At 40.3% G+C, this 26559-nt stretch overlaps 2 protein-coding genes across 2 annotated transcripts in view; one reads left to right on the top strand and one right to left on the bottom strand.

Moving 5' to 3' along the window:
* Positions 1 to 18319, top strand: part of COL9A3 (collagen type IX alpha 3 chain) — a 37164-nt gene extending 18845 nt beyond the window's left edge. The window contains exons 12-32 of the mRNA XM_072414424.1: positions 2025 to 2078; positions 2820 to 2873; positions 3773 to 3826; positions 4150 to 4203; positions 4933 to 4986; positions 5156 to 5209; positions 5557 to 5610; positions 6105 to 6158; positions 6839 to 6883; positions 6986 to 7039; positions 8795 to 8848; positions 9368 to 9421; positions 9524 to 9595; positions 10212 to 10247; positions 11666 to 11710; positions 12379 to 12411; positions 13087 to 13233; positions 13684 to 13738; positions 14108 to 14290; positions 15028 to 15105; positions 17587 to 18319. Coding sequence (XP_072270525.1) covers positions 2025 to 2078; positions 2820 to 2873; positions 3773 to 3826; positions 4150 to 4203; positions 4933 to 4986; positions 5156 to 5209; positions 5557 to 5610; positions 6105 to 6158; positions 6839 to 6883; positions 6986 to 7039; positions 8795 to 8848; positions 9368 to 9421; positions 9524 to 9595; positions 10212 to 10247; positions 11666 to 11710; positions 12379 to 12411; positions 13087 to 13233; positions 13684 to 13738; positions 14108 to 14290; positions 15028 to 15105; positions 17587 to 17768 — 1470 coding nt within the window. The 3' untranslated portion in view covers positions 17769 to 18319. The remainder of the gene's footprint in view (positions 1 to 2024; positions 2079 to 2819; positions 2874 to 3772; positions 3827 to 4149; positions 4204 to 4932; positions 4987 to 5155; positions 5210 to 5556; positions 5611 to 6104; positions 6159 to 6838; positions 6884 to 6985; positions 7040 to 8794; positions 8849 to 9367; positions 9422 to 9523; positions 9596 to 10211; positions 10248 to 11665; positions 11711 to 12378; positions 12412 to 13086; positions 13234 to 13683; positions 13739 to 14107; positions 14291 to 15027; positions 15106 to 17586) is intronic.
* Positions 18320 to 18384: 65 nt separating this feature from the next.
* On the bottom strand, positions 18385 to 22920 carry TCFL5 (transcription factor like 5). The gene is made up of 4 exons (XM_072414425.1): positions 22813 to 22920; positions 22180 to 22420; positions 20334 to 20475; positions 18385 to 19368 (listed from the first exon to the last, which is right to left on the bottom strand). Exons 1-4 carry the CDS (start codon positions 22874 to 22876, stop codon positions 19249 to 19251), a joined length of 567 nt encoding a protein of 188 aa, XP_072270526.1. The 5' UTR covers positions 22877 to 22920; the 3' UTR covers positions 18385 to 19248.
* Positions 22921 to 26559: the final 3639 nt, after the last annotated feature.

Below are 26559 nucleotides of genomic sequence, written 5' to 3'. Positions count from 1 at the left end.
TATCTGAGCTCCTCCATTACTTGTATTAGTTTAGTTGCCCTTCTCTGCACTCTCTCCAATTCCACAATGTCCTTTTTGTGAACTGGTGACAAAAACTGGACTGCATATTCCAGATGGGTTCTGACCAATGCTTTGTACAGGGGCAGGATTATGTCACTATCTCTGCAGTCTATTCCTCTTTTAACCCCCCTAGCGGTAATCCCAAGTCACAGCTTTAAGCTAAAAAAACCCCACTTACCTTCCTCGGTTGTCGTCCTTCTGGTCCCCGCAGGTTCTGGGGACACGTCTTCTCCCTCCGATCTCCAGGCGCGAAGTAAAGAGCCGAGATCTACTGCGTTTCCCGGTGACATCGGTGCGGGCGGAGCGGCGAGAAATTCAAATCATTTTGTATTGGATTCCATACAAAAAAGCTGTATTGACTCCAATACAAAGAAATCGTCATATAATATATATACATAATTATTATTACAAAATATATAAATATTTATTATATATGCTACTGTACAGTTATATTAAATTTTTAACTACTTTTTTTAACAGGTTTTTTTTTTAAAGTTTATTATTAAATGAATTACATTTATTAACTATTGGACATATTTTGGGGAGTTATGCCTAAGAATTATAGCCTACATTGTAAAATAAATTTCCATGCAAAAAAAAAATTTAACGCTTTTTGCACGTAAATTTGGACGGAATTAGAACACTAGGGAAGTTAATACAAGAAAGTACTTTACTAGCTTTAGATATTGCAGCCTGGCATTGCATGCTGTTATTAAGTCTATGATCTACCAGAACCCCCAGATCCTTTTCCATTTCTGACCCCCCCAAATGTACTCCCCCGAGACAGTATGAAGAATGCATGTTGTTAGCCCCCAAGTGCATAACTTTACATTTCTCTATATTAAATGTCATTTGCCACTTGGCTGCCCAATCAAATAGTACATCCAGGTCTGCTTGTAGATTATAGACATCCTGTATGGACTTAATTCCATTACATAGTTTGGTGTCATCTGCAAACACAGAAATGGTACCTTTAATCCCAAACTCTATATCATTTATAAAGATAATAAACAGTAAAGGTCCCAACACTGAACCCTGGGGTACACCACTAATAACCTTAGACCATTCAGAGTATGAATCATTAATTACAACTCTCTGGATGCGATCTTTAACCCAGTTCTCTATCCATTTACAGATTGCCTTTTCTAAACCTATTGACCATAATTTTCATACTAACCGTCTGTGGGGTACGGTGTCAAATGCTTTAGCAAAGTCCAAGTACAATATATCAACTCCTATTCCACTGTCTACCTGTTTACTTACTTCCTCTTAAAAAGAGAGTAAATTTGTTTGACTCTGTACTATTTAAACATGGTTTCATCCAACACAGCAAATGTACATTTTTTTTTACAGAATCACTTTCCATTATTTGTATTTAATTTGTGCATTTAGCTTGTCGCCTGGATTTAGTTATTGCATTAAATGTAATACAAAGCAGGAAGCCAAAGCAGCATTTTAAGCTTCAGTTATGTCTTTTTTTTTTCTAAAATACAAACCATACATAGAAGAAGCTGATTTCTTAGACTTGTCAATAACTTTTAGATGCTTGATCCAGCAAATGATATATATCTGATCAAATTTTGATGATCACTTGATATGCAAAAATCTGTTTATAAATTTGAATGCGATCACTAGCTTTGGACCTGTGATTGCGGATTACCTGATTAGCTTGCTGGTACTTAGTCAATAAAAAGAATGAGCAATTAATAAAGATCCTAGTTTACATTAGATTTTTGTTCAGTTCAATGTCCAATCTATTCGTAGCATTATGCATTGCAAAGACTGTCCACCTCCCTATGAAGAATATAAATGAGCGCTCCAACCAATCATTTCCAGAGATAGATCTCCCTGTATTAGGTTTGCCCAGTCAATGCCATTCCTGTTTTTTTTTTATGAATAGCCTTAAACTTGTTCTCTTTTTATAGACTGGACACTAATCCTTGTCTTTGTTCTTTTTATTAAAGGGTCACACAGGACACAAAGGAGAAATAGGAGAAGCTGGAAAGAATGGCCAAAAGGTAATATTGGGGGGGGATCTGTCTAATAGAGTCCTGAGAGAGCTACACTGCTATTCTACATACATAAAGAATAGACATCACATATCAATTGCTTTTCTACAAAATGAGAAGTGTTTCTTTCTTCAAAATTGTGCGTCTGGACAGGACTGGTCTTTGTAACACCCAATTAACAACTGACCATGTAAACATTTATTGTATATTGGTGGACCACCAGATAAAGTTAAGCCAGATCCAGGTCTATACAGCAGTGAAAGGGGGTCTCAGCACGCTCCTGGCCCTCATTTATTAAAAAAGGGCCCTTTTCACCTGCATAAGACCAATATTTGCACCACGCAATTATCTACTGTCCATGTAAACATGGATAGATAAATAAAGCCACATCCAGGCCTATCCAGCACCCATCCGACTCTCTCATTTACTATAAGTGGCCCCCCAAACTCCAAAAGGGCCCTTGTGCACGTTATGCACAAATTACATGTCCACCTCCCTGGGATTATTATTGATGCAGTGGTCAACTTGTTTTTCCTCTTGGTTAAATCTAACCTTTACATCCCACGGAGCCTTTTGTTTGCTTCTCACTGTAGGATACATTAACTAATTATCACTAATGACTCTGCCTGGACTGCTGGGGAAAGTTGTTTATTTTGGTAGTAGTAAAATGGTAGTTTTCATTCCATTATGGAGTTAGGCTGATTTTTCACATGTTTTCCAGATGTATTGATTGCATGTTCTTCTCTGCAGGGAGAGCCAGGACCACCAGGACCACCAGGAATCCCCGGCAGCGTGGGCTTACAGGTAAATCGCTCTCTTGCACCCTTTCAAAAGTCAATGATATTTAAGATTGGTGCTGCTTTTTGCACAGAATTCTGCGCAAGCACAATCCATTTTAATATATATATATATCATGTTATCTCTATAATCAGACAGATAACCAATGTATTTTCTTTTTTTAATGATAGATGTAGCTGAGAAGTCCATTAATTGGCCATGTCACTCCAATAATGAGGAATTTGCTTTAGTATTCCTTTTTCCTGCACGGTGGCTCAGAGCTAGCACTCTGGTCTTTGCAGCCCTGGGTCCCGGTTTGCATCATGGCCAGGACACTATCTGCATGGAGTTTGCAGGTTCTCCCCGTGTCTGCGTGGGTTTCCTCCGGGCACTCCGGTTTCCTCCCACATGCCAAAAACATGCAGTGAAGTTATTTGGCCCCCCAAAAAATTGACCTTAGATTGTATAAAATGACATATGAACCATGATAGGGACATTAGATTGTGAACCCCTTTGAAGGACAGTTAGTGACATGACTATGGACCTTGTACAGCGCTGTGTAATATGATGGCGCTATAAAAAATACTGTGTAATAATAATAATAATAATTCTTTTACTTTTAGTACTTAGTCTTGAATTTGCATGCAAATATAACAATGTACAATTTAATGTAGCACATTGGAAACGTGAAAAAATTCTGCAGTCTGAACAGGATTTGCAAGGGTCCTCAGCTGACAGGAGGCTTGGTATTGGTCTTTACATTGAGCAGCCATCATCAGCTCTTTTGCTACTATTCCTGCATATATGTGCTCAGATAACATAAAGTGTAGCTTTATACATGACACTGGCTAACTTAAATAAATAAGTCCCATATTCATAAAATGAAATATATATATCATGTAATAATTTGCCTTGTTTTATTCCAGGGCTCAAGAGGTGCAAGGGGCATAGTTGGACCCCAGGGACCAGCAGGAGACAGAGTAAGTGCTTATTCCTTGTATATTTGCTGCATGTTAATATTTACCTGTATTACACTCCTAAAGTAAAACTCCATTTCACTACTACATGTGTACTGAGATTTAGCCAAATACAGGACATGGTAATTGTCTTATCACAAGGTCTGATCACAACTTCCCGTGCTGCTGTAGCACCCAGTGATATCCAAATTCAGCGTGTTTCGTGCTTGATATAAAAGGTTCAATCAATGTGGAGTTTTGCTTTAGAATGATGGTTGAATCCCTTGTTTTGTAAGCCTTTAGCTAAGTGTCCATGATGTATTAATTGTTATTCTTTTTCTTTTCAGGGAGACACCGGATTTAGGGGACCCCCCGGTCCTCCAGGACCTCCTGGGAAAGCTGTACGTATAAGCTTGAGGCATGTTTCCTCTCTTATAACTGAGTATTCACTTGATGAGCTGTGAATCTCTGCATCATTGCAGTGCTGGTATTACAGAACACAATACTGGCTGAAAGTTGGAATGGGGCTAATGCATCGCCCACACAACAAATACAAACCCAACCATATCACGCGTTAAATGGATTCCACTATTTACTATAGTCCTGTTGATTCTGTCTAAACACAGGACATACAGTTACATTGTAGTGAAAAGTGTACCTAGATATTCGGAATCTTGGAACATTTAAAATAGAGCTAACCATTGTGCAATACCAGAGCTACACTGCTCTTTTACAAACTATTGTAAAGAAGATGAATAGAATGGGAAAGTGATTGAATTCTTTTTCTGATTCTGCTGCGGACTCCATTAGGGGAGATTATTTCCCTTACTTTCTGTCCCCATATCATCCCTATGAGAAAATGGGGGGGGATGATTATAACCAGGACACAATGCCACAAATATTGATATCTGTATTAGCTATTGCAAAACTTTACTAAAAATAATTCTTTGTCTTCTCTCTACGTCTCCATTGGAGAGATTTTTTGTTGCTTCCTGTTTAAACAGGAACCAAGAGGAGATTTCCCTATAAGACAGCAATATGCAGCTACAGAAATCCTAAAGTTAGTTGATAATTATATAGGAGTAGTGAGCAATAACACAAGCCTTCACTTTATCTATCTGTTGTTTCAGGGGGATCAAGGTGTAAGAGGTCCCCAGGGATACCCAGGACCAAAGGGAGACACAGTAAGTAATTCATATAACCAGCTTTTTAAACCAGATGACTTTATCTTAGATAACTGATAGAAAATATGAAGATAGTTGTTGGAGTTTCATTTTAACTATACAGATGAAGAATTCAATAACATATAAATATGTCGGAGTGGGATAAATATTTATGTTCTTTGTTCTTCAGGGCAAATCAGGTCCTAAAGGAATGCCAGGAGGTCCCGGCCCAATTGGAGAACCGGTAAGAGATAAAAGCTGCAGAGACGCATATAACTTTTCATAGATCTATACATAATACACTTCACAGATGAACAATCCATCCATATAAGTCTCCGCCCCAGAGGAGCTTACTGTGTAAAACTATGGCCAGTTTGGTCAGACTTTAGTCTAACCCACATATGGGTTGTAGACCAAATCAAATCTCCTGCCTGTGCTGTGTACATTTTAAGACTTTACATAGAAGCTAAGATAAGGATTGTAAAACACAGATGATATAAATCATATATTATATAATCATGTTTAGATATTATCTATGCAGTAGTACTTCTTCATGTTCCAGTGGTTCAGTAATCATTTTCTTCTCCACAGGGAATGCCCGGAAAAGATGGAAGAGATGGAACTCCTGGCCTGGATGGTGAGAAGGTTTGTACTGATTCACTGAAAGGGACATGGTGATTCTTCAAATTGACAAATATGTGAGATTAAAAATCCGTGTAAAAGTTTTATTACCTGTTCATCCTACCAGTAGATCTGGAAACTATGCTGAAAAAACATGGCAGGTAAAAGACTAGTCACCGGTATTGCGCGTGATTTCCCCACACCTTAACTTTGACCCTTGTTCTGTGGCCATCATGATAGAGGCAGGTGTTTGCTTCCTCATTTCAGAGCCTCCACCAAGAACAGGTAAAAGCATAGTAATGACCAAATCACCTGGGAATGCAGTACCTTAAATCTCACTCTACATATTAATAGCTATGGGGCTTTATGCAAACTCACAAAGGGCATTGTGCCGACCCAGCTCAATTGCTTCCCTTAACAGGCACAAGTGGGAGCCATTAGGATAAGCCTGCACTGAGCTGTGATTACTGATCGTCTGTATGACCATTAGATCATTTCTTTCTTCTTGTGTGTTACAGGGTGATCAGGGACGGATAGGAGTTCCTGGCGAGAAGGGACCCAATGGGCTACCTGTAAGTATCATAAATTCCTGTAAAACAGAATCAATATATTATTTCTTGTGGATACCTAATGTATTTAGTAAAATAAAGCCCAGCTGTTCACTGTAAACTGGTGACATCATTAGGAAAACAGCCTATCCATTCCCTAGAGAGCAGTGACATCACTGAGAATGCAGCCAATCTGTTCACTAGAGACCAGTGACATCACTAAGATTGCAGCCTATCTTCACTAGAGACCAGTGACATCACTAAGATTGCAGCCTATCGGTTCACTAGAGACCAGTGACATCACTGAGAATACAGCCTATCCATTCACTAGAGACCAGTGACATCACTAAGATTGCAGCCTATCGGTTCACTAGAGACCAGTGACATCACTGAGATTGCAGCCTATCCATTCACCAGAGACCAGTGACATCACTGAGATTTCAGCCTATCCATTCACTAGAGACCAGTGACATCACTGAGAATGCAGCCTATCCATTCACTAGAGACCAGTGACATCACTGAGAATGCAGCCTATCCATTCACCAGAGACCAGTGACATCACTGAGAATGCAGCCTATCCATTCACCAGAGACCAGTGACATCACTGAGAATGCAGCCTATCCATTCACCAGAGACCTGTGACATCACAGAGAATGCAGCCTATTTGGTAGAGACTATACTGTACATTTTTTCTCTTTTAACAGGGGCTTCCAGGAAAAGCTGGGTCAAAGGGAGAAAAAGGTCAGCTGGTAAGTTATCGGCACAATGGTCACATATAATGGGCCACATAAGTTCACATAAGTATTGACAGAGGCTTAATAGTAGATAATGAACAATATTTCTTCTTCCAGGGCAGCCCCGGAGAGTTGGGAGAAGCTGGGCCCTCTGGAGAGCCAGGTATTCCCGTATGTATCCAACAACACCCAAAAGGGGTGCAGCAGGAGGTGTTTGGTTTAAAATGGGAAACTCTTTTAAGCTGTATATAGTGAGATCACAGGGATTTCTCAAGAGCATCCAATCTGTTCTATTATTTAAGGTGTTTAACAGAAGAAAGACTACAAAAATATAGTTTGTCCTCTAGTCACTTAACATGTATAGGGAGAACCATGTTAAGGTGGTTTTCTAACATTTTGCTTAAAATATTGATGGTCTCCTGATATGTAGTTGATGTTTTGTCTCCGTAAACAGTTAGGTTTAATTTAATCAAACTTTAAATTTAGGAACATTTAAGAAAAGCACTGTTATAATAATTTTATATAATATTTATGTTGTAAACTGAAGTTTCTTCTCAATAATTCATTAAAATATCATATCGGGAACCCTTCCCAATACTGATCTTTAGTTAGGAAGTTGACCTTATCCCCCGGTGACCATTAAAGGAAGGTTTTCCCTTATGTACATACCTACAACCTCTAAAATGTTCACTGTTGATAAGTTCATTAAATTATTCTGCTTGGTATAGTACTGGTGGGATTGGTGGTCATTCAAGATAAGTGGTACTCATTGTGCTTGATTGAGGGGGCCTCAGGTGTCACCATGGAAAGTCTACACACAATAATCAGCATATGTAATGCTACAGTCCGAGAGTACTTCAAGAAATGTTCAGAGATAGCAGAATTCCTGCAAGAGAACGTAAAAAAGTACAGAACTACTACAGGAGATGATCAGAGACTGCAGAATTAATACAAAAATCCGGTAAATTACTACAGTAGATGGTCAGGAACTATGGAGGGACTATAGAAGGACAAGGTCAGATTAAGGTCAAAGATCAGCAATGACTTCAACAAGCTCCAAATGTAGTTGGAGATGGGGTACATGTCTTTAGGAGACAATAAGAGACTACGGGCATGTAAATAAGACAACTTGGATCATTACAGACCCTTTACTATACTATGTTCCCAGTATGGCCTTGTTGCAGGTTGGCCAGCAGTAGTCAAGGCATTGAATAGTAAACCTTAGAAATGTATTTATTGCAATGTTCTGATAGAACATCCAATCCTAACTATCTGCCTGGGTTCCTTAGGAAGCCAAGTTGATGGTACTTCTGTTTATTGGGGCAGTGCACTAATACTGATATTAGATATATTAACATTGATATTAGAGAGCAGTGTATACAGGCCTGGATCAGAAGAACTTCTAGGGAGCTATATTTTGTAGCTCGTCAATGTGTCATATGATTGTTATCTGCAGAGACCAACCAAACAAAAAGAGAAATGTTTTTATGAAATCTGAACCTAAGTGAGACATCTGACCTCTCTCAATGTCACACACTGCCTGTTAAAGTCTTAGCCACAAATATCCAGAGGTAGAAAACAAAAAAAAGATAAGTTGTTCATTTTAAGGCTTGGCACTGCCCTATTACCTTACTTGCCTAGGCACTGGTGTAGGCATGGGATGCACATGACTTTAACTGAACATGACTGTGATAAAGAATGGATTATGAATATAAATTATATATAAGTATATATTAATAAAAAACACCTCACAGTCCCCTAATATCAACTATTCCATATATATATACATTTATATAAAATATGTGAGTTTAAAGGTGGCATCAGGGCATTTTCAGGTGTCTGTATGGTACCCCATCTTGAAATGTATTTGTTGCATTATATAGGTGTGGATTGTTATTGTGTCTAAAACTTTGCTTCTCTTTCCAGGGTGAAGCTGGCCCACCAGGAGAGAGAGGAGAAGCTGGACCCAGAGGAGTGGCTGTAAGTAGAATACAGAACACTACACGAAGCCTCCTGCTTATAAATATCTGTCCATAATGCCCATCAGATTCTCCGTAATGTGATTCTGCTAGCAGTTACATCAAGAAGTCACCTTTTCCATATTGAAGCAAACGAGATTCCTCCCTAATGTCACACTAAATAGGATGAAAGCCCCAAATGTTGGAAAGCCTATTAACTCGTCCTATGACATGCGGTGACCCTGCCATGTTCTGGTAAAGCTCAGACTCATAACCACCCACGCCCAGAAGAGTAATGGTACATTTTGTATTTTAGGCAACTATATGGGCAACTATTATTGTTTATTTGGACTGCATACTGTTTGGTCCATGACAGTTCTGGTACTGGTATCCACTTTCAAAGTGCAAACCTATCCAGCCTATTGACTACCCAGCTATCCTTGACTTATTTATTCATTAAACAAGTGCAGACAATGATTCCAAAGACCTTATCATCATAGCTTGAACCTAAAAATATTATCCTTTCCTTTTATCACCATAGGGTGGAGTTGGACTACAAGGACCTATCGGAGTTCCAGGAGTGAGAGGCTTCCAGGTACGTGCTTAGATTTGCACAGCGGCAGCACAATATATTTAATTATTTCATTGGTTTACCATATTGGGGTAATGCTCACTTTTATTTTTTCTTCCTTTTTAGGGTCCAAAAGGCAACATTGGCGACCCAGGTTTACCCGGACCTACTGGTATCCGTGGTGGATTTGGTGAGCGGGTAAGAGATGTAAAATTACAGATTGGACAGAATATATTATATTTTGTGGCAACACAGAGGAAATGATGGTGATAAAACATTTAACAATATTGAAACAACGCTATAAGAATTCTTGCTGACAGTAGAAGATTTTTCAGACAAAGGATGATTGCTGGGCGTAGATGAAAACTTTGTTACCAGTTACTGTACACCAGAGATGTATTTACATTTGTGTCTATGGAAAATGGTTTTGATTGGCTGAATCATATTATCTTGGCCTGTTGATAATTCTTCTGAGCATGTCTGCCAAGCCGCCATTGACGGGATCAGAAAAACATGCTCGTGGGAAATGTAAATGTTCAATCTCTGGTTGTCTTTGCTTGATGGATGCCAGCCAACCATCCAGAAATAATGGCATTAGAACCCAGCAGTCTTTATTTATTACTGTCAGAAGTACTAAACATTCCCCTCATACAACACACCAGGTCCACTAATCCCATATTAACCTACCCAATTAGTCAGCAATTAGTGTTAGTGCTTGGGACAAAAAAACGGAAACACCTGCTGCACAGCAATTTGTTACATGTTGTGTGCATGCAAGATCATAACCTTAACCTAATGTTTTCTTCTCCGACAGGGTCCTGTAGGAGCTTCGGGCCCCAAGGGTAACCAGGTGAGGACCAACGACTTTGCACGGCAATAGATAAAATGATCACTAGTCATGTCCATCGAATTGCCTTTTTTTTACCTTGAGTGTGTTTGCAGTGCAAACCTGCAGTCTTGAAGCAAAGTATATATTGATACAAAGGAAAGGGGACCTGGTGGACAAACCCATTGTAAAAGTTTATGAAGAGCTTAGTGTATTTTGGAAGTAATATAATATAATTATGCCACAGTTCCAGCAAAACTAAATGATTTCCAAAACAAAACATTTTCATGTTTAGTTCTGAAAGAAGAGCAAGTGTCTGCTTCATGTGACACTTACTAAAGTGCTTGAAATTGTTTTGCCACATTGCTGTAAGCCTTATGGTATTTGTATAAGCAACCATGGCTACTAGGTCGTTATTGCAAACTCACTAGATCAACCTCTTGAGCCTTTAGTATGTCTTTATTATGTCCTCCTGCCTAACATCAGAATGTGGTGTTTTGCATTCTGAGTTATTTGAAGCCTCAATGATTTGCATAGGCAAGCAGCCTGATACAATATATATGATAGCAATGATACAAGATTACTTGAATTCCTCCATACTATGGATTATAAGTAATACAAGTAACTACCATGGTAATAGACAAGAAAAAATACCATGCAGGAGGAATAATGAAGACCAGACAATGGCTGTATTATGTCCTCCTACTTCCCTTCAATGCATTCTAATCATACAAATGTTTGGCTTTGTATCACCTAAGACCTGAATGACTTTGCATAGGCTGGAAATCTTGGAGATTTTAAGAAGGTTAGGATTTGGAAAAGTTTCATAGTCATCATTTCATAGTGAGGTGTCAAGATAAACTGAACTCTTCATATCTCTAACCTGTGCGCACTATTCTAGTAACAGGTAAAAAAATGGAGAACTGGTTGAGATCTTATGTCTTTCTGTCTTTTCCATAGAGTAAAAAACTGACATCTTTCTCACTTTGGAGATATTTTCTCTCATTTCCTGTTTTATCTACAGAAATAAAAAGTTTTTGACAGTTTGGGCTTTATATATACATTAAAAGAGACGCTTCCAAAATACATGAAAACTTTTACTATTGGGAGAACTTTGGATTCTTCATCCTTAATAAATCAGGGATGTCCAACTCCAATCCTCAAGGACCAGGCCCTGCAAACATTTTTCTAATAGAAGTAGTACATATAGTAAGGTGGTTTACAAAGACTCAGGAATGATAATCTTTATATAAAAATCCCGGCCTCTGTGTGGCCCATGAGAACCAGGGTTGGGCGGCCCTGTTGTAGATGTTCTTCACCATTGCACCACCTATTAGTAGATGAATGGTGGTCTTTAGTTGGTCACAATTTCTCTACCAGCTGTAATATTTGCTTAATGTTTTGCTCATGCCCATATTTATTCTTCTTTTCTTTTTCTTTAGGGTATTGCTGGCTCTGATGGACTTCCAGGAGACAAGGGAGAGATGGTATGTTTTGTGTATGTGACCATAGAAGACAATTAGTTGTAAACACAAAGAAAGTTTAGATTAATACAATCATTACCAAGAGTACAGATAGATTCCAGGAACGCAATTTAAAAAAGTAGGAGCATTTAAATAATCAATAGCCACATTCACGGCTGTTCTATATAATAGGAATGATTCATAAAATAGAGAATTTTCACTAAAACAAATGTTGGTAAATTCACTTGGAAAATCAAATACTAGTAGTTGGAAAACTCAGTTATGTGCAGATGCTGCTAGCATTATTGTATATTGAGAAGATTAATCACTTTTTTTCAGTGAAGATTCTCAGCTCTTTTATTAAACCGTGCTCACTATTTCACATTTGTTAGAATTCACGTCTCTTATAGTTCACAAACACATTATGGTGATGCTTTGGTTTGTGTAACAAGAAGAAATGTAACTGGGCCATCCTAGGGTAATGGGTAGACTTATAACAGCTGGAAGCCATCACTGACTATGGGCCCTATTGTGATTAATGTCTGTAACCGGTCCTCCCAGGGCCACCATCATGTTATTAGTACTGGCTGAAAGGGTAAATTCCTCCTTACCCCCTCCCCAACAACCCAGCACTGCAAAGTGTTATTTGTGCCCAGACATGAGACTTAATATTTCTGTGCTTTTCTCCTTAGGGACCATTTGGACCAGTTGGACAGAAAGGAGAGGTAGGAATAATTATTTGTCATTGTATAAATACAATCCTTGTTTTGGTGACATTTTGAACAGGTATGTGATGGGGCATGAGGTTTGTTTTCACAAAATGACAACAGTATTGTGTTCTTTGTGGGGTTGTGTTGGGTATTTGTGACATTGTGGGTGTGCATGTTCAATATCAGGAAAGAACCAACCTGCAGCATAAGTGTCAAGAGCTTCAGAGGGGGTAATTGTCCTATATAACTGCCCCAGACTATATTGCTCAAAAGCAGACAATTTTGCATTGAAATTATGATTTTCTGCAACAGGCTTAAATTTTATTTGGCTGATATTGGGCTATAAAACAGACTTCTATGTTCCTCACTGTTCTGTGAGCAGAACTCATGCTACTGTAGTGAAACTATTTGTATAATAGATTTGGTGGTCTGAGTTCATTTGTCCTATATGACAATTTTATGTGAGAACACAGCAAAGGTTTCAGCTGTGACCACAAAACCTTTCAGGAGCCTTTTGGATATTATTGAAAATGTAGCTGTAAACAAGTTCAGCATTGCTAGAAGGTTGTTTAAAGTTGCAGCCATCACCATCATTTAGTATACCAGAACTGGACTTTTGTATAGGAATAATTCATTGTTCATACACTTGTATGTTCTTCATTATAATTGTAATGTGTTTTGTGTCTCCAGCCAGGAGTTAGAGGTGAACCAGGTCCTAAAGGTATTTCTGGGCCCAATGGCACAGCTGGAGTACCAGGCATTCCCGGTCCACCAGGACCAATGGGGTTCCAAGGAGAACAAGGTGTTCCAGGAATAACCGGCAAACCTGGAGTCCCTGTAAGTGTTTTTCTGTGCTTCTAGCTCAATCAAAATTTCAAGGCCCTCAATACAGCCAGAGCTTAAGTAGTAGAGTCCTCCCCATGCAAACGGATCATTTACTTTCTAGGTTCATCATACCATTGCCAATTAATAAACTGTAATAAAAGGTTGGCACCTTTCATGTAAGCCTTTTATGTTGCTTGACACTACATTATTCTCCAACATGGCTTTGTGGAATTTATAATACATTGTACCATTACTTTGGGAACTGACTGTGCAGGGTAAAGCATTATAATTTATTTATGGCCCCAATAGCAGCTTCCATCCAAACTCATAGCGAGGGAGCGATAAAAAAAAGCTGCTGGCGGGGCCACTATTAAATTGCCCCTTTATTTGCCATGCATGAGCAAAAACAGGTTTTTCTTAAGCTGACAAATTCTTCCTAACCAGTGCTATTTTGGTTTCTAGGGCAAGCTGGCCAGTGAGCAGCACATTCGGGAGCTATGTGGTGGAATGCTTAAAGGTGAGTTACTCTGCATTGAAAAAAACAAAAAACAAAAAGAAATATTGGCCAAATCAGTGGCAGCATTTAAGCTTTGAAGCTTTTCATCTCAGGAGTCTTTAAAAGATCGTGCAGTTGGGAAGTTTCACTGTACCAGGCCCACCCATAATAGCACCTAAGTTTGTATATGCCTTCATTTTGATCATGGTTCCTATTTTGCAAACCCCCAATCCATCCCATTCTTATTTTCCTATCACTGGTGTCATATGAAAGATTTGTATACATAGGGACTACAAATTAAAATCAAAGTGTGTACTTTTCTGATGAATTGCATCTTGTGTACAGGATAACGATGATGGTTCACATTTTGTCCTCTCCGTGTCTCTCTAGATCAAATTGCACAGCTAGCTGCTAATCTTAGAAGGCCTTTAGCTCCAGGAGAAGCTGGTCGACCAGGTCCTCCTGGACCACCCGGACCTCAGGGTTCCCCTGGACGTGTTGGACATCCTGGTGCTCGTGGACCTCCAGGATTCAGAGGGCCAACTGGAGAACTGGGTGATCCTGGCCCCAGAGGTAAGAGCGTGCTGCTCATATATTTATGCATTTAGTGGTCCCCTATGACAATGATAACCATTGCCGCTTTTTTAATGCTGCTTGTATCATGCTATGAATGTTGTGCCCCAAAAATGCCCATGCCACTCGATTAAACTCCAGACAATGAAATATTCAGTTGAAATATATTTTCCAGTTTACTTGGAGTCAACCATGTGTTATATGTTCGTAGCTGAGCACTGGATACATTTATTTCCTGGTTCAGCTTTGTAGCTTCCTGTGTCAGCTTCCCAGCTTTCCCAATAAATAATAAATCGGCATCATGGCCACTGTTGAATTAAAAAGTAGGAAGGAAAATGATGTAGATACTGAGAATATGTCATATCTAATATTAATTATTTAAGCATCCTTCCCTGAATTTATTTTACCTGGATAGTATTTCTTGGTTTCCTAATGTGGTCACGGTCTGATTCCAAGCGTGGAAGATCATACATTACACTAGAAATCCCAATATTTTCCATCTGTGGATTACACATATATTGTACAACATACTCAATACAAAATATGTATGGCAGCTGTATGGTAATCATTTACATGTATGTGGATAGGAATATTTGCTTGTATTTGCTTAGGGTATTTGACTTAATTACTGCTCATGCTTGAATATGATTTTTGATTATTATATTTATTATTATTGGTATTATGGAAATCTTTATTGCTGGTTTACTTAGAATTTCCATCCTTTTCTATTATTCTAGGTTACTTAGGTGATAAAGGAGACAAAGGAGCTGTTGGACGAGGCATTGATGGTCCATTTGGTGATCAAGGAGAACAAGGTATCCTCATCACATTAACAGACCACTTTTATTTGTTTATATGACAGGTGTGTGTCCAAATGTATATGTGTGTTTTTTGTTTTGTTTTTTTGGACATAGAATAGTGCTGTGCTAGTACTGTGTGAATGTAACCCCTTGTTTTACAGTCATAGCAATAGTTTACATTGTATCTTAGCCCAAAACATTTTTTTTTTGCTTTGAATAAACAGGTGAATGCTTAGCAACCTCATCTAGTTGTATTACTATATGTGACCCTCATTAGGAAGATTCACACTTCCTAGTGTGCCTGTCCAAAGTATTTCTAAAATAGGAGAACAAGCCAAGTAATGGATGGTAAAGTCCCAGAGACGGCCCATATGGCAGTTTGTGACACCATAGACTTTGTTTTGGCAAAATGTACAAAAACATCCTCCTAATTGTTATGGGGATTGTTACTTGTTGTACTGGGGTCACAGAGCATGGGCTGAAAGATGAAGGTGTATAACATATTGCTATATCCTCAATTCAAGGCTGATACAGAAGAATATATAATTATAACTACTGATATAAGCAGTTTGATGCATACTTACCCAGGCCTGTAATGTGTGGGCTTTGCAGTAGACATGAATTATTAATTGAAAGTCATTAAATTATCAGAATAAGAAAAATTCATGTTTAAATAAAGTTTAAAATATAACTAACTAATTCTATGTTCGCTCATATTTGCTTAATTCAGAAAAGTATGATGTTAGTATGTAGGCAGTATTGATTTTCAATTTTCCGTTCAGCAATCTATAAATACCACCAAAAAAGGAGGTCATACCAATACACACACTACCAATACCACACTACTTAATTATACTCATAAAGATGTATTTAATGGGGATTAACTCCTAATTCCTATACAGATGTGTGATCTAGATACCATAAATCGTCATGTATGAACTATAAACCCCTTAGAGAGGCTCCAATACCTTGGTAAAATTCTCTACAAATAAAACTGAGAGCAAGACTCCTCTTCCTATCGCCTGTATTATAACGTAATAAGTATATAATTGGTTTTTATGACGTCTACTACCACCTGGGTATTAAACCACCTCAGCTGGCTCTTTGGTCAGTGGAGCAACTCTACCTAACCCATGTGTACATAACTGGAGCTGATCAACCCATCAGTTAACAGTTTTGACCATAAAGCAGGGGAGCTGGATCCAGAGTCATCATGTACCCCCAAACCATGGATCCAAAGTCATCATGGGCTCTATTAACCATGGGGGGAATAAGTTACATCTAATACCAATGTTTTGCGCGTTCAAAGAAAGAGGAACAAGTCTTGATGTTGAAAGGGACGGTCAGTAAAACCTTCATTATGACTTGGGCTCTGGCTTAGGGGTAAGCAGTCGGCCCCTGAAGCATTTCAGCTTTTTGGAGTTGCTGGTTTGAATCTTGGCTTAGCTTTCTGTCCTTAACTTCTGAAGTAGGAGAACGAACACACACAATAACAAGCAGAAGTGAGTAGCTCAGAGGATAAGAATGTTGACCTGGGCACCGTAGACCCAGGTTCAATTCCCTAAAGTGCTGTGAACCCCCAAGGGCAAACCCATGGAAGCACAGTAGACCTGAGTGAAAGCTTGGAGGCCATGGACAACCCACCAGTCTGCTCCAGTCCCAGGCCCCCACAGGCCTGTAACATATGTGGGCATCACATTAGGTTGAGGACCCGCCCCCCTTGGTCCAATATCTTTGATATCAATGTAACAACAATAATAAAGGGCTGTCCTGCTGGGGGCAGCCCAACAAATCTTTCTATACTTTAACAATTCTAATCAATGCTTTTTCACTTTACAGACAACATTTTTGACCCATTTCATTTTACAGACAACATTTTTGACCCATTTCACTTTACAGACAACATTTTTGACCCAGAGGTGCACGGTGCCTAATCACGCCCTGCCAGTTAGTGGCTTGGCCCCACCAATGTATGGTACCTGGAACACCACACGTCTCTCCCACAGAGGGATTTGAACCTAGGTCTCCCACGGACCAGTCAGTGCTCTTTGCCCACAGAGCTATACCTAAGCTCAAACACACAGCTACCCAATCTCCTATTTCAGAACTACATAGGGATTTAACAGACAGAAAAGACATCCAAACAATGGGTTTGAACTCAGGTCTCTAGCATTCTAAACATAGCACATATCCAGCAAGCTACTGGTACATCACATTGGATGCTTCGAAATAATTCAGATCTTCAACAAACACCTACGTTACTTGGTTGGGTTTTTGGTTGATAGAGTGAGCCCAGAGGTGCTTCTATATGAATTCCAGAAATACTTGGCATTCACTAACTGGAGTAGACCAAAGTATAGGAAATCAAATCCCCATTACAATAGTGGTAGTCTATACCCACTGAGTTTTATAACAACTCCATAATTGTGTTTCAAAAAGCACATTTTTTATATGATAACAGCATTCATTCTTCTTTATAACAATCTTTGTTTTCAGGTGCCCAGGGAGCTCCTGGCGTAAGCATAGACGGCCGAGATGGTTCCATTGGTGAGCCTGGTTACCCCGGAGATCCTGGAAGACCCGGTACCATAGGTGCCCAAGGTACCCCTGGAATATGCGACACCTCCGCTTGTCAAGGTGCCATGGCTGCAGAAAAATCAGGTTCCAGAAAGTCATAAACATTAAAGTGAACTAAGAGAAAGGAACTGTCTTAAATACAGCCCTCTTCTGTAAGCAAGACCCACCAAAGCATTCAGAGAGGGTGGGTCTGTATCTTCAAAACAAATGGTGGAGAAGTAACATCAATACATCAACACCGTGACACAGGAGAACATTCAAATAAAGTACCTTAGGTGATGATTTTCTTTTGTTTATACATAACTATATCCCCCCCCCCACACCTACATTTATTACCTCTTGGAAGCCCCTCATCTTTAGCGTTCTTTCGGCCATCTTTGCTTGGTTTGCCCGTCCCAAGTTCACAGGTCTGTGACAAAAAGACTGGCCAGGCCAAGCACATCCAAACCTCTTGCAGCCTTGTTAGAGGAAAATGTACATAGAAAATGTCCACAGAAGATAATCAGGATCTCCCACTCTTTTCTTTTTCACCATTGTCCACATTCGGTGAAATCAGTGACTGCCGCGTTCTAATAACTTTGTTCCTGAAAACCTAGACCCGCTCTGTACAAAATGTCTTGTAAAAATAAAGAATTGATTTTTTTTAAAGCCATGATTTTTCAACACGTCCTGTTTTAGCGTACGGCGGACAAATAAACGGCTGCAAACAAATGTGAATAGCGGTGATTGAAATTTAGTATTTATTTTGGTGACTTTTGTGTACAATGAAAGCTGTTGCACCGTCTGTTGTAAGAATGAAATAAAGCCACTTTCACCACACGGAAATCCATCAAGACATCTTGCAATTTATTGACAACTGGAAACAATGCACATATTATGGGGTACAAACTGGTATACAGCGCAGGAAATCTGCCCCGTACAACAAAATGGGTGAAAGTAAAACAAAGCTACTACAGCTGAAAAGAAATATGTAATATGATAATGATACAATAAAATATGAAGTTACAAAACGCTGATGTTTTTATGTTAACAAAGAGTTTGGAAATGGTCCCAGCAAATTAAAGTGTTGGGTGCACAGCAAAAAAACTTCCATGCTGTGTAAAGGAAACCCATCATGGACAAAATACAGACAATGCCAACCTCTTCTTGAAACCCTGTGGCTACAATACTTTGTAAGTCCCTGAGCAGAAAAGACAAAAGTCCAAAGGGAATTTCATGGGTCAAAGTATAACAATAACAATCCCCCCACAATTCCCAGGCATCTAGCATTTGCAGAAGAATATATCAGAAATGGCAGCCTCGATTTTTATTTCTTGACAAATTTCATTTAAATTCTTTTATTGCTAGGAATGGACCCAACACCCTTTCCTAGGTGAGCAAAGAAGAATGTAAAAGGTTTAGAATTTGTATTGGATGGTTGCATACCTGATAAGTTCTTCATCTAAACAACACTCAAATTCAACCATTTTAACACAAGGAGATTTATCTATTTCCGGAATCCCCAAAAAACTTTGACTTTAGCAATAGTTTAACCTTTTCAGTGCAGATGATAATTCTGGTAATCCGGGTGGCCATGTGTTTTCACCATGGGGTCACATGACATCCGGCATGCAGATGGTGTCTAGGATTTGCTGAACAACACTTGCACTGGTTGCCCTCCATCATCATTTCAGCTGTTCTGTTGTGAGCGCTTTCAAATGCCTGCGAGGTTAAACAGATGAAATGAAATATAATAATTCAAATAAATACAAAGTTTGTAATTGGTAAATTCAAACTGTCATTTTGTATTGGATTGAATACAAACTCCTGTATCCAATCCAATAAATAATAATTCAAATAAATACATTTTATATTAGGAATTAAAATTCTACTAAACAGAACCTGAAAACTCTCCTCCTTCTTGGTCTGAACTGTAATTGCAGGAAATGGTGTCTGTAGCTAAATGCAAAGACTGGGATATAAATGGTAAGGCCAGGCCAGGATAGTATAAGCAATGGCAACGTTTAATGTCTGTGTCTTGGTACCTAAAAGCTGAACTCCAGACAGATCTAAGGGACTTTTTATAAATGCAAGCAGTTTAAGTATTGAATATCGGTAGAGCACGGCTCAGACTGGCAGTACTAGAAGCTATTTGTAGCGCTTATGTAGGAGACCGCAAAGAGACAGAGCCATGACCAGAAAGAGCTGTGCTTGTGTAAATCAGCTCTGTTATATATATTCCATATGCAGTTTTAGCTGTTTGCCTAGAGATCAGCATTGTGCAATCTCCCAGTAGTACTTGGAAGGCAGAGCAGAGTAAATCAGAGTCCAGGAGCACACAGACACACATACAGCAAAATGTATATGGAAAGCCCACCAAATGTTCAGATGCCTCCACTGAATGGGAAGTGTTCTAAGAAGACCCTTCTATGTCCCAGTCATCCCAGCTCATGGTATAGTCATGGTATAACAATGTCATATTCTTGTCCAGTACAATTGCTTTTTTTTTACCCCACAAAGACACTACAAATTCTTAGGAATGTCTTCCCATAAAAGTGGAGGCTGTAAGGAGGAGGTGGTGGTGCTGGCAACTCCATATTACCATCTACAGCATTGGAATGGAATGTCCTACAAGCAGTTATTAGGTGGAGTTTCGATTTTACCAATCGCTTGGTGACATACTGTACCTTCTTCAGGGAATCTCCATGCTGCTCCTGGATGTATTTCACAAAGCTCACTGTCCACTTTAATGTTGTGGCTTTATCTGTGGCTATGTTACAGAAAGGAACGTACAGCCTCAGCTCATCAATGTACATATTTAACCTGTGCCTGGGAGAAGAGAAAGCAGCATTTATGAATCGATAGAATTCAATAACCCGTCCAAAAATACAATGGGACAAAGCAGTAAAGGCTTCACTTTGGATGCAATCATTAGAACTCCTCTCCATTCTTTATGAAAGACCAGTATTTGGGATGTCCCCCTCACTAATCCCCGTAGGTGTAATTTAGTCATAGGCTGAGATGTAAAAAAGTTATTATTAAATTATTATTATTAAACAGGATTAATATAGCGCCAACATATTATGCAGCGATGTACATTAAATAGGGGTTGCAAATGACAGACAGATACAGACAGTAACACAGGAGGAGGAGGAGAGGACCCTGCCCCGAAGAGCTTACAATCTAGGAGGTGGGGGAAGTAACACCCAATAGGAGGAGAGATTTGCAGTGGTGGTTCTGCCTTTTACTATGGAGTTCTGTCATCAGTTTTTTATGGAATGCCGGTCTACAAACAACGTTCTCTGTACCTCCTGCGTTTGTTAGAATTCAGCCCTAAACATATCAATCAGGTAAACTAGGTGACTATACAGAAGGGATTTGGTTGCATGCTTTCTAACTTGAACTTGACATTCTTCTGAATTACTTCTAAGCTGCCTCTGACCCTCTATTATTATAATTCTGAACCTTTATTATGCAATAAATTGGGATTGTAGATGACAACCCTTCCTATTAGGTGGAAAGAATGTAAAAAAAATACAATGGGGAAAAAAAACCATTAAAAGCCAAGAAACACATAGAACGTTCTGAATCCAAATCAAAGTCAGCATGAGAAGCAATTGATTCCAAAGAATGCCCTGATGTTCTAAAGGACAGGACAGCATAAGACACAAGAACCTGCAATATCATGAATGTAAAAAGGGAAACCATCATCATTATTCTTTCATGTAAAGTACGCATAAGGCAGAGTTTCCCATCCAGGATTCCTCCAGAGGTTGCTGGAAGTTTCCCAAGCAACGAGCAGTTTGTGCCCCTCGCGTCAGTTTAAGTGACCCCAATAATCTTCTTGGTTATCAGTACATTAGCCATTAGCAGGGGTTCCCTGAGGACTTGTAAGTTATTTCAAGGGGCTCCCTCAGGTTCAGAAGGACTTATCAAAGGAATAGGACAAGATAACAATCTCTATCACGATATAATAAGCTCTATCTGTGTCCTTTCTGGGGGAATTCGCTATTGTTAGATGCACAGAAAATGGTTAGAAACCCAAAATCCCAATTTACAGTTACAATTTATATTTTAGCTCCCCTGCTACTCCCCAAACAGCATATCATCATGTAAAGTACCTAGGACAACCCTCACCACAGAACCGAGGAAGCTCCGGACATCCCCAGACCAGGCAGAAGACTGCAGAGGACACTGGGCCTGATTATATTATATATATATATATATATATATATATATATTATAATAAAGCTTTCCAAGGCTAGAGAGAATACACTTTCATCAGTGAAGCTGGGTGATCCAGCAAACTTGGAATGAATTATTCAATCCTGGACTTTACTGGATCACCCAGGTTCACTGATGAAAATGTATCATTCCTAACCTTAGGAAGCTTTAATAAATCAGGCCCAAAGTGTATATGTTTTTGTTTTACATAATGGCTTGGGGGGGAGAAGATAAAATATATGGAGTTCCTCCTTAAAATCATCATTCAGTATCATTTCTCCCTCTCCCAGCAGACCACGCAGGCCTTACCTTCTCTCCATCTCCATGCGGTTGTGTTTTTCCCTCCTCTGGGATCGGCCGATAGATTTCCCATGTTGTTCTGGATCACCGGTACGGCTCAGTGTAGGGATTTCTGACACCCCAACTGCTGCGTTACTGGTCTGCTGCCCCAAATTCTGAATTTTATTTAATGCGCTGAGTTCTATACCAGCATCATCCTGTCCTGGGGGGCTTTGGCTTCTCTGGTTAAACACTTGTTTCCATAAAGCATCTGTGCAAGAAAAGAATCAGAGATTTTTAAGTGACAGAGAACTCTAACAATGCTGTACAAGTAATCATTAATATTAAATAATTATCAGACTGGGACATTTTACACCACAGACTCACCATGTTTGCAGTTTCTATAAAAAGTAAAGTTCCAGGCTAACCGCTAAATACACAGATAATACATATATGAAAAGGATTTGTGTTTTTGTCAGTCCAGTTCTGACATATACACAGCTCTGCCAGAGACCTATCTGCCCTACCCCAGACACAGCTCTGCTGTATGTGGATTACACACAGTATATATATCAGGGTAAGAGGCTGAAGCAGGGGCTGACCTGTGTATTTACAGGATTGTGCTATCTCTAACCCCCTACCCGATATAACACAAACCCTCACCATTCCAGGTCTGCTCAGCTGCCAGTTTATTCTTTGAGCTGCCTCTGTCCTTATTGAATTCCATTTCCTGCTGGTAAAACAGAGAGAAGTTTGAGTGAGGTGACAACTCATGGAGCTTGGCTGCCTCCAGAAGGAAGCCGGAGAGTCTGCAGATGGAAGGCTGGAAAAAATAAAGTGTGAATGTTATACAGTGTATAACCAATCAAAGGGAATGTAGAAAGGAAACGCGATTGGTTTGCACTGAGGTTCTGATTACCTGGGTGCAGGAGGGTGCAGCGCTGCACAGTGGGCCGGTGTCAGAGTATGGTAACCAAAGGGCCCCTGTGTTGTCTATAGAGACACCGTTATGCTGTTGCTGGAGTCCAATGATGAGCGACGGACTCTGGACGAGGGGTGCCAGGCTACGAGAAGGAGACAAAAAAAGTTACGCCAACCAAATTCCTTGGAATCACTAATAACCAGTCACTGATAAATACTCAAATATACACCTCTCCCTCCATTCTGTGACATGTGAGCCCAATCACTGTGATCTCATGTAAGCTTTAACGTGTTCATATCATTTCTAAATGTCATCATTTTCAGGCATTTCCTGAAGTGACAACGCTCTGCCATGTCTACTAATCTTGTAAAGGTTGTCACCCTGCCTGGGCATCCTGTCTCCGTGCAATGAAATGAAAACATTTGTTCGGATGGGTGGATAGTAACAGGAATAGGCTCTGCTGGGTAATGTGTGCTGTGTGTAGTCTCCATCAGAACCCCCTGAGATAATGGGGGGACAATGCAGAAGTGTACATGGATTACAATGCTGATTTCCTGAACCTGACCGGATCTCCTACATAAGATCTTCCTGCTGGAAATGGCACAACCCCCGAATGATGGGGCTGCACAACTCTGCATTTTTCCTGGAAGTTCACCATGTACTCCCATACATTGCAGGAGGCACCCTGGACCCCACAGCCAACCATATATTACTTTACTACACACCGGGCCACATAAATACAGGGAAATCTATCATTTCTACCCACCCTAATATATTGGCATTGGAGGATGAATCAGACTGCAGAAACTCATATAGATATCTGAAGGCCGATGGATGCCCACTCCTTTGGCCTGTAGGTCAACCTGGAGCCAACCCATCCCTGGATCACAAGATTATTTCACCTCCCTGATGGGAGCTGCAAGATGTCCAATCTACCTGCACACCCTTCCCCAACCTTCTCTTTCTTCTTGTCCGTTCCCTATCACTTGGACCCATATGCTTAGACCCCGAACCTCTTCCTCCTGATTGGGAGCTCAGTGTTCTCCCCGTCCCATTTTAGCTGGGTGCACCATCTGGCACTTTTCAGTAACCACCCAGGGGCCACAGATCTAACCTATGACCTCTGCATTGCACTAAAACTCATTTTGGGGGAATATCACTGGGATCCACTATCATGGTTCTCCGAAAAATTCTGTAGCTGATATGGGGTTATAAAAGAGGTTTAAAGGGGATCTTGCCTGACCCCCTCCCCCATGAGAACCTCCCCTTGTCCATAATAACCAGAACCTTATATGAAAACGTTCCCTTGGAGGCTTTGGCTTCCCTCTAAACCAATGGCAGAGCCCACAATACAGGACCCAAGACACAATTACAAAGTAATATCACATTTCTTACATGTTAGGGGGATCCGGTTCCTCCTGACCTGCGGACCACTCAGACTGGATCAGGTCCTTCAAACATACATAACTTGGACAATTTAGCCTGGAATCAGACACTGGAGCTGGATTCTCCGCATTGGTCGCACTGGTTCTGCCATCCTTGCTCCTCTGTCTAGTGCCTGCCCCCAAGGAGTCCTTGCTGGCTGTGCTGACATTACTGAAATTTGCGCTGTTTTTGCTCCATGGCCCTTTCTCTATATGCTGAATGTCCTCTCTGGTGTTCAGGTTGCATTCATCCAGTTGCCAGACAGCAGGGGTAATATTTGCACCCCGGCTATTGGTGTAGAGGTCATTGCATTGGCTTGTTAGGGTGACAAACTGGTAGTGAGAAATGCCCAGGGAATTGCCCTGTGGGTAAAACTCTTCCATGGCCCCAGGTTCCGTCCATCCATCCTTAGCTTGGGGATGAATTCGCTGGGTATATTCAGACATCTCCCCCCACATTTAACTTCCCATCAACCTCCTGAACTAGCCGGGCCCTTGTGACAACCAAATGTCAATAAAACACCCAATACCGGCCAATCTCACCAAACAAATCACCGGCCTCAGTTTTAAATCTCCTCAGAACATCAAATGCCACCAGTCACTGAAAAATGACAAATAATGATAATACAAATATAATGATAATATAAAACAGCACAAAGTAAGGAAAGAATAATAAACCCACAATACAAGCTATAGGAATAAATAAATAAACAGATCCGGTCAGTTTGGTGAGTTCTGCCACGTGAAGAAAAAGTTTAGAACCGCAGATATAACCTAGGGGGCGTGTCCCATCCTCACGTGACTTGTCCCCGCACTAACCCCGCCCCTGCCTATGACACAGCTGCTGACGCTCCCACAAGGGGGCGGTTTCTTTAGTTCCCGACCGGACTGATAACGAGGCTCCCATTCTGCCTTAGGTCGCAGCCCAGACACTGGCGTCATGTCACCCCTGGAGGGGACCACGTGACTTGACACATGCAGCGCTGGAAGGTGCGTATCCAACCAAGAAAATGGCTGCCGTGTCCCCATGTCGCCGCCTCTTCCTGCCATATACCTGGGGCTGGGGGCTGTTCCCCTGCCCTGCTCCCCTGGCGGGGTCAGGTAGGGATTGCTGCATTCTGATCTCTGCAATGTCACACTTTGGGGCTCCTGCTAGTAGATTCTGCAAAATGTCTAACTTTTCCCCACTTTGTTCCAAACTAATAGAAGAGTTTATTCTCTAATGAAACTTTCATAAATTAAATGTTCCTGTGGGCAGAGGTGATTGCAAAGCTTACAATACATTTTTTAGGGGGGTGGATTGGTAAATAGAATGAATGTTCTATTCCAATATATATAATTGCAAATATTTACAGCTGAATAGAGAACCAAAAAAATTATAAATTCTGATTTTGGGGACAACTCTACCTGATTATTTATGAATGGAGCCCACTGATACTTCACCATGTCCCAGCAATGGGCCCGTGGCTGGTGCACCACTGGGTCCTCTTCATCATGTTCCTATTAGAATGTCATGGCAGGTCCCAGCTTCCCCATAGAATGGAGGGTTTCACATACATTAGGAACAGGCTGCTGCGGGTAATGCCTTTGCCAGCTGCTCCAGAAATTTGTGCCACCAACAGCTAGAGGCGAGCAGGGATGCAGATCAGGAAGTCCTGGATGTTGGTTGCAGCACGAAGGAACAGCAGAAGAGGAAAAATGGTCTCCTAATTTGTTTCTCCATAGGTTTTACTTGCACCAGCAATATACAGTGAAGAGGACCTATCACTGAGAGACGATATGGAATGCAATCAGTGACCGGGTTGTATATTATCCAGAGATCCCTGACCCAGGATGAATATACGGCTCAGGTGTTCAGTAATTGTATTATTTGTATGATTGTTTCAGCTGTGTGACTGCATCTACTGACACCAAATATCAGATTTATATCCAGAATTCTGTACAATGTGGTCTTCTCCCAGTAATTGGACCACAGAGGAGTAATGGGCTGCAGGCATTGTGCAGGACTGTGTTATACATTGTCTGCTATGGGTGCTTCCCATATATCCTTTTATGTGGCACTGC

Source organism: Pyxicephalus adspersus, chromosome 6, assembly GCF_032062135.1.
Source record: "Pyxicephalus adspersus chromosome 6, UCB_Pads_2.0, whole genome shotgun sequence".
Taxonomy (NCBI): Eukaryota; Metazoa; Chordata; class Amphibia; order Anura; family Pyxicephalidae; genus Pyxicephalus; species Pyxicephalus adspersus.
This window is presented reverse-complemented; position numbering and strand designations above follow the sequence as displayed.